This window comes from Ambystoma mexicanum, chromosome 2p (genome assembly GCF_040938575.1).
Source record: "Ambystoma mexicanum isolate Mex_15411 chromosome 2p, UKY_AmexF1_1, whole genome shotgun sequence".
NCBI classification, from domain to species: Eukaryota; Metazoa; Chordata; class Amphibia; order Caudata; family Ambystomatidae; genus Ambystoma; species Ambystoma mexicanum.
In genome coordinates, this window is record NC_090923.1 from 473,258,513 (window position 1) to 473,270,678 (window position 12,166).

At 47.3% G+C, this 12,166-nt stretch overlaps 1 protein-coding gene across 7 annotated transcripts in view; it reads left to right on the forward strand.

Annotated features, from left to right (window-relative positions):
* The window catches only part of LOC138566485 (cyclin-dependent kinase 17-like), a 1,557,968-nt gene that overhangs the window by 968,685 nt on the left and 577,117 nt on the right, over window positions 1-12,166 (forward strand). For all 7 annotated transcript variants that reach the window (XM_069643847.1, XM_069643850.1, XM_069643846.1 and 4 more), the window contains one exon: window positions 10,612-10,732. In XM_069643847.1, coding sequence (XP_069499948.1) covers window positions 10,612-10,732 — 121 coding nt within the window. The remainder of the gene's footprint in view (window positions 1-10,611; window positions 10,733-12,166) is intronic.

The following is a 12,166-nucleotide window of genomic DNA, read 5'->3' on the forward strand; positions in this document are numbered from 1 at the left end:
ATGCAAATGTAGCTCCCTTTTTGCAAAGATCTTGAATACTCTTTCACCTATCTGCAAAGTGCCTCACATATTTTGAGTAGTACTCAACTAGCCCCAAGAAGGAAATAACTTCCAGTTTGTTCTTGGGAGGTTCCAACTACACAATGGCCTTTACCTACTCTCCCCTAGGCTCCAAACCCATAACACTCGCTGTGTGACCTAGGTAGTCAATGTATGTTATTCTGAAATTGCACTTTTCTTGCAGCAAGGTACACCACACCCACTTCCATCAATATCTCCAGCACTCTGCTCAACCCCAAATCATGTTCAACAATATCCTTTCCCGTAACCAAAATGTTATCTTGGAAATATGTAACACCTTTGACATTCCCCAACACGTTGTGCATCACCCTCTGAAAAAACACAGCCACCGACACTAACCCGAAAAGCTTCCTTTTAAATCAAAAGGTATCTTCATGGGTTACCAACATGGTAAGCTCCTTGGACTCAAGATGGACCCTTACCTGATGATACGCCAAGGCAAGGTACAAAGTGCTGAATACTTTTGCTCCAGCAGCCATGCTTACCATTTTCCTCATGTTCGGAAGGGGAAAGTTGTCAACCACCACTTCATGATTCAGACCCCTCAGGTCTACACACAAGCACACCTGGCCATTTGATTTACGCACCTCCACTACAGGCGAAACCCACTCTGATGCTTCCAGAGCCTCAATCACTCCAAGTTTTTTGATCTCACTAGACACCTTCTCCCTCATGCAAATAGGCACTGTCCTTACTTTCGCTATAACGGATGTGGTGCCATCTTTTAAATAAATGCGATGGCGATACCCCTTCAAGCACCCCACACCTCCTCTAAATACTGCTTTGAAACACTCTTCTGTTCATACCCCAATTTGCTCATCCCTCACACTAATATGCCCTGGAACCTTTGGATCTACCACACTCCCCATCTCATTCTGTTCATTGCACCCCAACAGGCTACCAGCCTTCTTGGAGACATAAACATCTGCCAGCATAGATTTTCCTTTGCATTCCAACTTGGCCTTGAACACTACCAATATTAATATATGTACCCCGCCATACGCATTTGCTTTTATGCTAGGGAGAGTACATTTTGCCCCCCTTGAACTTCTCAAACCGGACCCTACTGTCAATAATACTATAGTCTGAACCTGTTTGCACTTGCATCGTCACTCCCAGACCACTTTTCTTTAGTCGTGACCCCACTTTGCTCACTGACCAGCACACTGCCCCACATACTTTTTTCAGAATCCTCCTCCTCTCCCTGCTCAATACTATGTTTGCTAACCATCCTCAGAGAGAAGTTCTCAAAGCAATGGGCAAAATGCCCTGTCTTCCCACATTGACAACATATAACCTTGAGACTGTGGGATATATTGACCCGCTCAACAGCATTTCCCCACATCACCAAGCTGCATTTGCGCAAGAAACAGCAATATGTCTGTGTTGGCTTCTGTGAGTGCTATGGCCTCAAAACTGCATTTTGCAACAAACAAAAAGGGCTGCACCGTCCTGCCAAGCACACATCAGGCAGGATGGAACAAGGGGGCACACTGAAGGAGCGTGCCAGTGTGTTCTGAAACATATACATGGAATAAAGTGACAAGGCAGCACTGCTTTATTGAAAACCCAAAATTAAACATTTTCACCCTTTAAAAATGCTGTTTTGACACGAATTCTATCTGTTCTGTCTTATACTACTGTGATTAAAAAGGCCCTGCCATGCCCAGGATAATTAATTGTGCCTCAGCAAAACCAGGCTTGATTTCTGAATGACAGGCCCTGTCAAACCAACTCTGAGAGAAATCAACAAGGAACTTCACTTTTACTCGTACAGGAACACACGTCTATTTCTTTCCAAAAGTATCCAAAGCTCAGCAGTTCAAAGAGACTCTAACTCTCTGAGCCTGGTCAGTTTCAATATATCTGTGCTTCAGACAAAACTCCTGCTTTCAAGAAAATGACTATGGCTGCAAAGGCAGGGTGGGAATCTGATGGAGCTGCCAAACCGAACTTAAAGAAAGACATGCTAGCTTTTCACCACACATGCAAAAATGGGCCTTTGCAAACTAAAGGAAAAGAAATGGCCTGTTTCAAAAGGAAATTCTTGAATGAAAGCTTGCCTTATTTAGCAATGTGAAGGGGTTGTGTTGTTGGTGATAATGCACACAGGGGCTATTTTATTCCATAGGTTTGTTTTAATGCAGGACCCAAAATTAGAAAATAAAGATTTTAAAACACATGGAGTGAATTTGCAAGCTCCCAAAAACAAGTTATTCCAGTTGGCAGCCCTAAAACTTCCCCCTAAGGAAGGGAGCCACGCCATTATCTCCTAGCGATAACTAAACCCTAAATGATAATTACTAGATTGGAAAGTATCTAGTCTAGGCTAACCCACGGACAATGGGATTCCCAGGGCAAGGAAGTTTGAAGTGTGAAGGGGCAATAAAACCTTCAATCAAGCTGAGAAACCTCCATCTTGCTTTGAAGGAAATGACAGTGGGTAGCAGTTGAAGGAAGGAAATAGAAAAGGATCCAGTGACAAAGGACTGACATTTGTTTCCAAAGACTATTTCATAAATAAACTTTAAAGACTTTTATCTCTGCAGCAAGACTTTGTAAAAATGTAGAATTTTCACAGTTTAAAAGTGATTTTTTAGGGCTTTCTTTTAAGACCTGGTAGAATTCACTGACTCCTTGGGAGCAGAAATGGCAAATTATGGCGGATTACAAGAAAAGCATTCATGTTGCAAATGCAAATTTTTGTACATACATCCCATATGATAATCCACACCCATGTATAAAGAATTTTGAGTAATATAAATCCCATTGAAAAGCGTGAAAAACTGGTAGAAGGGCGAAACAAGTCTCATGGACTGGAGGATTGGACTGCTATGTGATGCACAAAATATGAAACGTGTATATAATTTGCTAAGAGATTACATTTGTATAAATGTATGTTTGTGGCAAAATCGGAATTTAGTTAAAGTAACTGTGGGAGGTTTTTGGACATTGTAAATTCACATCATAAATTTGACATAACTTTCCTGAAATCCAACCAGCTGAGTGCGGGGCAGAGACTATCACCCTTGTCCAATCCCTTTTGTTAGAGGCGTGTTTAGTTAAGCCTGCCCCAGTCACATACTTTGATGATGTCACTATGCATTATAAATAAGAGTCCCTGACAAGACTCTAGAAACACACTCTGTGAGGCCTAACGTAGGAAGAAGAGCTTGTTCAGCCACATTATCATTTGAACTCTGATTTTTCCTTTTGCATACATTTCTCCTATTTACACTTTTTGTACAAGATATAGGGCAGGCATTAGGTTTTGTTAGCATAGACCATTTTGATTTGATGGACGAGACTACTCCCATCTTAGTTAAAGGGCAGAATAGGAGTTTCTCCAACCCCAACCATTTTAATAAAGGTTTTACATTAGGCCTCATTACGAGTCCGGCGGTAACCGTGCCTGAAATTCCAGCAGGTTATCGCCGGACTCGTATTACCATTCCGCCTCCGTGATTCCCGGAATCACCGGGGCATTACAACCCCGTTGACCCGGTAATTCCGGAGGCGGAATTCGGTAAATCCCCATTCCCATGGAGTCCCATGGGACTCCATGGGGAAGTGGAAACACCGGCACCATCTAATGATGGTGCCGGTGTTTCCACGTCCGCCTGCAGACGGGTGGTGTTAAACCGGCCAGGTCAGACCTGGCGGGAATGACACCTCCCACCTGCAGAACTCGAGATCAGCCGGTCCGGAAACAACGGTGCCGGCCGGTTTACCGCCACCCTTATTTCCGGACCGACTGACTCGTAATGAGGCCCATTGCGTCAGTGTCATACGTGATACTACACGTCTCAACAAGTATTTGAAGTCACAGAATTTCGGATGGTCACGTTGCAGCATGTTCTCGGATAACTGGAGGAAGGCGACTTCCTGGCCACGCTGGATCTGAAAGACGCTTATTTTCAGGTTCCCATCCACCGGAAACATTGGAAGTTCCTGAGGTTCTTGGTCAAGGGATGGCATTATCATTTCCAGGTGCTTCCTTTCGGCCTGAAATAGGTCCCAAGGGTGTTCACAAAGTGCTTGGCTCTGGTGGCGGTGCATCTTCGTCTCAGGGGCATCCAAGTCTACCATTTTCTGGATGATTGGTTTATACGCTCCCGCTTTCATACACCGGCAAACCGGCACATGGCGGAGAACATTAGTCTGCTGATGGAGCTCGGATTCTCCATCATTTATCCAAAATCCTGCATCGAGCCAAGGCAGAACGCTTTGTTCCTGGGAACCTGCCTCAACACAGTTGCTTGCCTGGTGACTCCCTCAGAGGAGAGGGTGACGTCCTTCCTGGGGAAGGTGCCGCGCCTGGCATCTGCGGAATCTGCAACCGTGCGAGCCTTCAAGTCGCTGTTGGGTATGATGTCTTCCTGCATTCACAATTTCCCGCTTTGTAGACTGCAGATGAGGCCTCTCCAGGAGTTTCTGGACGCACAATGGCTGCAGGTCTCGGGCACTTGAACAGACAGGATCGTCCTCAACTAGGAATTCCGGCCGACTCTGCAATGGTGGGAGAGCCCACATCTCACGCTAGGAACCCCTTACCAGATCCCACCTTACCAGGAGACTGTTACCACAGATGCCTCCTTGGAGGTGTGAGGGGGCCCACACCGGGCTGTTGCACGACAGAGGCTTCTGGTTACCGGAGGAAATTAACCTTTGCACCAACGTCCTGGAACTCCAGGCAGTCTACTGGGCCCTCAAGTCATTCCTGCCATTGCTGAAGGGGAAGATGGCGAGAATCTTCAGGAAACACCACCACCATGTTCTACTTACGGAATCAGGGCGGGACGTGCTCCTCGGCACTCACTGGAGGAACTGGTGTCAACAAGGTACGTGGCCTGCAGCTTATCCTTCAACAGCACAGGGCAGGTTTTCTCTGCAACCAGCTAAACAGAATATGCATCGGCCCCTGCCTCTGCCTGCGATCCCGTCAATATCAACTGCCACCCCACTGGCCTGTGATGACAGGTTCTTTGAAAAGTCCTTAACACTCATGAGATCTCCTCAGATGGAAGCCATCCTCAAGGATGTTATCAGGGACATGCTCCCTCTGGCCCTGCCGCCCGTGCCCATAGTCATTCCTCCTTTGGCTCCAGCGCAGCAGGCTCTGGTGCAGTCCCCGTTGCCCACGCCGGCTCCTTCGATTCCAGCTCCCCTGCCTCCCACAGTTTAGGCAGCTCCGTACAAGCCTCCTCTGCAGCCTCTGATTCCGGTTTCCACACCCCAGCCCTCGGTGGCATTGGGCCATTCTTCAGGACACGTTCCTCGTACCATTTCACCTGGCAGGCACTAAGATCACCATTGCAGGGAGCTGTATTCTTGCCACGTCACGCCAGGTCACGGTGGGTTGCAGCCTTTTCCTGATTGCCCCCCACGGACATCGAGGGCGTGGTTCTTGGACCTCCTCCACCTCCGGTGTAGGGGCTAGTCCATCTTCCGATCCCCAGCAGGGGCTTCCACAATAAGCAGCACAGGGCGGTGGAACACCCAGACCCAGCCAAACTGGCCCTCTCGGCTTGGCTCTTGACCAGCTGAAACTTCATCCCTCGCTGTTCCCGGAAAGTAATTGGGATATTATCCAGGAGGCAAGGAGGACGTCCCCATGCTCGTAGTACAGGAGTAAGTGAACCAGGCTCTGCCATTGGGCACGAGGGGAGGGCATTGACCCCATCTCCTACTTCCTGGTTGACGTGTTGTCTTTTTCTGTGCACCTAGCACCCTGAGGGGTCCAGGTGGATACCTGCTGCACTTACCTTCCGGCTTTCGGGGCGCAAAAAAACTCACTGGATCAGACTTTCTTAGCAGCCAACTCAGTGATTAAGGCCCAACTCAAGGACTTGTCCAGACTGTTCCCACCTGTGCATAGGCCTCATCCCTTCTGGGAACTGAATGTGGTTTTCGCCGCGCTGTAGCGTAAGCAGTTTCAGCCTTTGGCTTCGGTCGTCATGAGGTTGGTTACACTGAAAGGGTTTCTGCTGGTGGCTCTCACCTCCTGCATGCAGAGTCAGCAAGCTGCAGGTGCTGTTGTTGTGTGAACCCTTCATGGCCTTCCACAATGACAAGGTAATCTTGCGCACTCATCCAAACTTCTTGCCCAAGGTGGTCTCACCATTCCACTTAGACCAGGAAATATGCTTACCTGTGTTCTTCCCTAAACCACAGTCTGAGGCAGAGAGAGCATTGCACTCCCTGGATCTGCAGAGAGTGCTCAAGTTCTATCTCTCCCGGCCAAGATCTGTCCAGAAGTTGGAAGTGCGGTTTGTCACCTTCGGGGGCATTGCTTCCAGGCTTCCATAGCCCATTGGATGGTTCAGGCCATTTCGGAAGCTTTTGTGACCATGGGTAAGACGGTCCCCGCGGGCATCGATTCTCACATGGTTAGGGCCAAGGCTACCGCATTCTCCTTTCAGAGGCACGCTTCTTAGAAAGTCCATAGTAATGCGGATATGTGGGCCACTCCATCCGCTTTCTGTAAGCACTATTTTCTGGTCAACGATCCACAACCAAGAATTTAAATGCCCAACCAGATTAAAAGTGCTAGACTTGATGATTATTCAACCGGGTGGGGAGGTGGGGTGGCGGGTGCAGTTGGATGAATGAGGGATAGTGTGGTTTGGGATACTTGGAGGTGTAGCAATGCTGGCCCGGGGTATCTGATATGCTATTCAATATCGTAAGGGGGTTGGGGCGGAAACTGGTATGCTAGGATAGCATTGTTGGGCTTCTTGGATATGTAATATTGCCAGGAGGGGACAAAGAAGGGTGGAATAAGTGGCTCTGCTTCTTCCTATAACACTATGCAATGGTGAAGCTAGCTTGCTGAAGATAGTGGACAGAATTATTGGGGATGCTTGTCTGTTTCGTTATATTATTCCTTTCCTCCTTGATAGTGTGATTGGTTCTCTTTGTTTGGTTTAATTATCTTTAATGTTTTGTACAAAAACATATCTTCTGTCTTTGCAGAATAACTGTAGGTAAGGTTTATACTGAGACCTATTTAAATCTGAATCATTGGTGTAACTGCGACACCGTAAGAGCTGACTCTTTAGGTCTCCTTATTCCGTTAGCTTTGGCATGGGCTTATAATTTACTTATCGAAAACCTGCATATGGTCCCAGTCTATATTAATAACTGATCCTTCTTCACATTAGCAAATATTATCCCATCCTTGAAAGACAGGCAAACACATGTAATTTAATATTACACTCATCACAGGTCTTTGTTCCAAGTTCAATTGTTATCCATGCCTTTCCTTGCTCTATCCTCCTTCCTACAAACAACATTCTCTTTAATGACCTGTCCCCTTTGGGACTAGGCCTCTTTTGGAAACTGATTTAGCAGTCCCAAAAATACAATTTGGGAAATATCGATAATGTAACACAATTTTGTAGATATATTAAGCCTGCACTTCACTCCGGATTGCCTGAGCATGCTTTTGTGCCCCTCACACACTCGCCACACCTCCTACTCAACCTTTAATTTCATAGTTCCCCAAAGCCTCCTTGGAATTCAAATTCTTATGCTATCTCAACCCATATCTATTCAACTTTCTCCACAATACAATGCATATAAGGTGGATCTATCCTCACACAAAAGCATTTCCCTTGATCTAATTGCCCTACTTAACATTCATCTCTTCCCTCTATCCCCTCCTGCTTTCTTACTATCGCCAGTGTGCATTCAAATGGATTAAGGTCTTGAATTCCCCACCCAGGAGCAAACTACGCTATGGACCATGATCAGGAGCTTTGGATCTGCTACAGTGGTGATTCGGTGCAGTACAAAAGCAGAGTAACATAGCATAACAGATCTACTGCATTTGATGGAGTTTTAGGATTAGCTTTCTCATAACCAGAGTTCATCTAGTACTCATTTTCTGCTACACCCAGACAGCCTGTGTCCCAATTAATTGTGAAAGAAGTCATAAATGGCCGCTCTAGTACGAGCTAAACCGAGTTTTTTCCAAGTTGATGGGACATCCTCCTAAACCCATGCAGAAGGCAGACATCAAGTAGTTTGATCATGAACTACAGCCTCTCTTCACCCAGAACAATGGGAATAATTCAGGCCCTAACATTCCACAAACTGTACATGACATTTTACAGTGAGCCTGCTCACTAATCGTAGTTTTATGCCTAACGTCCCTTCAATTTTTCACCTAAATCAGCATTTTCCCTTGCGGACCTTCTTTGCAAACACATCCACGTTGGCCGAAAGATCATTGCACTTGCTAGTTGTCAAACCTTCAAGTTCTATGTGGATATATCAAGAATCTGTCACTCCACACAGCTATTCATGGCTTTTGTTCCTAATGATTTGTGCAAAAGGATTTCAAAGACCGCAAGAGGCAGATAGTTGCCACCTTGCATTGTCTTGTGCTGTAAGAGAGTTGACCGTGTTGTCTGGAAGACCAAGAGCACATTCCATCAGAACACTGGAGTCCACTACGACTCTCCCTCCAGCTTTTGTTTATGTACTGTAACAAATCCCTGGATGTCGTCACTTCTCCCCTGGGGAGAACCCCTTCCCATGAGGCCAGGGAGGCGGGTCTGTTACCCTTTAGTCCTCCTGGGGGTGGTACTCAGCAGATGGATCTCATGGAGAGCGAAGCCCTCTGTCGGATTAGCGATGCCCTGGGGAGAACATGGTATCCCCATAGCCTACCTAACCCCTTTCCTGTACCTTTGCCATACCAGCCAGGTAGGAAGTACTGGGACGAGGAAGAGTGTGGACTCCTCAAGGTACTTCTATCCCTTATGTACTGAGATGAGAAAGAAACCAACTGACTCACTGGGAGTCCTCAAGATCAGTGCTGGGACGAGGAAGAAGTGCAGAAGCATGAAGAGCACCTCTACTGAACTGTCTAGTTGTTATGATTCCTATTGGCCAAACTACAGTTAAAACCGAAAGATACCAGACTGCAGTTACGTCCCCCGAAGGTCTGTTGTGGAACGGCTGGATTGGGAGACAGGAGGCGGAGCAGCCAGCCGAAGGAGAAGGTTGGAGGGAAGGAACCGCCTGGGCCGTGCAGCCTAGTAACAGGGGTCCACTGCAGTCCCTGGAACGATCGGAGGAGGAAAAGGATCAGGAGCTGCCAGAGAGGGGAACTGAAGCCCATACGCAACCGCGAGACACAGGTAAGCACCCAAAAGAGGGCAGGGAGCCCAGGACGGTTGGTTGGACCCCCAAAAGACAGACAAACCTTTGCCAAAGGGGTTTGGGACGCAAAGGAGCAAAATAAACAAATACCAAAAGGGTCTGCGACCCGAAGGGTAGAAGGAAACCAATACAGAAAGGGCTTTGGGACCCGAGATGAAGAAATAAACGAATAAGGATGGTCTGGGACCTGACAAGGGGGAATGCCTGTCATGATAGTAAACCGGGTATAACTCCTGAGGAACAGGAGGAACTGAGAAGGGTCTGGGACCATCAGCCAATGTTGAATTGCCTCTGGGATCCTCATTGTAGTCACAGGACCTGGCAGGGTAATGAACCAGGTAGACTGTGAACACGATGAACACTAGAGATCCCGAAGAGCACTTTGAGAAAGGCTAGGGGAAGAGAGGCATACCCTGTGGTCTAATGAACGTTGGTGAATCAGCCAAGAGAAGGAAGGATCATTCTCTTGGCATCCTGAAGAGCTTGCGAAAAAGGCCAGGGAGAGGGAGACAAACCTCTTGGTCTTGATAAACATTGTGGAAGGAAGTGTTCTCTAGGCTTTGTGAAATATCTGATGAAGGCTAGGAGAAGAAATAGACTTGTCCTGGCATATTGAGAAACAAAGAAAGGTCGGGGGGGAGAGTCTTCCACCTAAAGCTGTGAAGATACAAGATCTTTGTCTTGTGTGTTTTGCTGAAATACACTCAAAGAACCTTTTTGAGACTTTTGATTTACATCCTCAGGGAACAATAATTTTGTTTGCTTCACCCAGAACTGAACTTTGGTTTGTTGTCCAAACTTAGTTGAGTTTAATAGTGTAAAGGATGAGAATTAGGCTTTTGACACAGGACGGTGGAGTCTTTGCTTCAGACTGACAATTTCCTTAGTATTCGTTGTGGCAGGGAAACCCCTCTTAGAACTAGGGCCAGATAGGGTTTTCTCCTTTATTTGCTCACTAATAAAAGTCTGTAGCCAAAAGCATGCAACCTGTGTGTCGGTCTCCTACTTCTACACCCTTACAGTACATGTAAGCTGCTTTGTTATTGTAATGGGGATTCCTAGGCTGGCAATGAGGAATGTTCAACAGCATGTCAATCTGTGAAAGATACCAGTGTGTACGGCAAGTACGTTTTTTCATGTACCAGTGTTAGTGTCTGGATGGGGGCTAGGTAACAGGTGTAATCTTTGCGGATCTGCATTCTCCTTGGCCCGGAACTATGGTGTGGGCAAATAACAATTACAGTCATTACTCTGGGATGTAACTCCAAAATAGAAATTGGTACTTGAATGATTTCCACATGAAGGGATTTTGTAGGCTTTTTAAAGTGAAAGTAACTGCTGAATGTGTTCTTTTTTCAGGGTTGGCCCGAGCAAAATCTGTGCCTACGAAAACATACTCGAATGAAGTGGTAACTCTTTGGTATCGGCCACCAGATGTTCTGTTGGGTTCCACAGAGTATTCTACTCCTATTGATATGTGGTAAGCATGAAGATATGGTATGGTCCCGTTTATTTGTAAAGCGCCTATACACAAGGCAAGTGTGTCAAAGCGCTCAGGGAGGAAGGGAACAAGGGAAAAACAGTTGTTCAGAGCACTTGAAATTCTAAAACGATATTAGTCTGCACAGGCAGAGTACGTACATATGATGTAATTAACAGTGGGGATGACAGCAAATAGGTCTGACGACTATTCTGCAGTTTTTCCAAGTGCATTAAGGTGCCACCATGCAGGTAGTATAGACTAGGGGGGGGCAACAGACAGACGATCTTCAGGCATGGTGCAATCAGATCGCGCTAGTGCACAGACTGTTACAGGGGATGGGAAGGTGGAGGGGGGACAAGTCCTAGGGGCATGGGGGTCGTCCAAGGGCACCCAGTCGGTTGAGGCTGCGGTAAGTGCAGAGATGCCACTCGCTTGGGTCATTGACCAAGTGCAGTGATGATGAGGTGAGTGCAGGGCCAAGAGGCAAGTGCGAGAGGACTGGCGGGGGTGCCAGGGACCTGTGAGACTCTGAGGTACACCAGGCGGCCAGTCAGCAAGCTGTATGGAAAAGGAGGGAGGGAGGGAGGGTTGAGCAAAGAGATAGGTTAGCAGGCTAGAGGAAGAGAGAATGAAGAGGAGAAGAGGAAGGTCTTGAGAAGTTTCCGGAACTTAAGGAGATCAGACTCAAGACGGAGGGCGGCAGGGAGGTTATTCTAGAGGGAGGCCTCTGCAGAAGATAAGGATCTCCCTCCAAATCTCTGCTTGGCGAACCGGCTCACTCGCAGAAAGTTGGAGGTAGATTAGCGAAAGGCTCGGGAAGGACAGTATTTAGGTAGGCATCGTTGCAGATGGGTAGGTCCCCGGCCCTAGAACACCTTGTGAACAATGCAGAGGGTCTTGAACTTGATCCTTGCAGCCACCGGGAGCCAGTGGAAAGATTTCAGCACCTGAGAGATGCGGTCCCTGGGCTTGAGGCCAAGGATAGGTCTTGCGGTTCTGTTCTCCATGCAGGAGGTGAGAGCCAAGGGAGGCAGGCCCGAGTGAAAGTGCGAAAGCTGAAGCAGCGGACCCAATGTAAACAATCTGTCTTACTGGCGTTGAGGCAGAGGTAATTTGCAGCACACCATGACTGAATAGTGGCCAGTCAGTCAGATAAGAGAGAGGAAGAGGAGGCGGCTGAGGGTAGCCTGAAAGAAAGTTGTGTGTCATCCGCAGAACACTGGAAGTTAGAGGTGAAAGTAGCAATCACATGTGCCAAGGAAGCCATGTAGACGTTGAAGAACCAGGGGGATAGGTTAGATCCCTGGGGAACGCCACAGGTTGAAAGAGCGATAGTAGAGAGAGAGTCTCCAAATTCCACCTGGGATGGGCGTTTGGAAAGAAAGGAGGTTAACCAAGCAAGAGCCTGACCCGTGATTCCCAGGGTGTCAA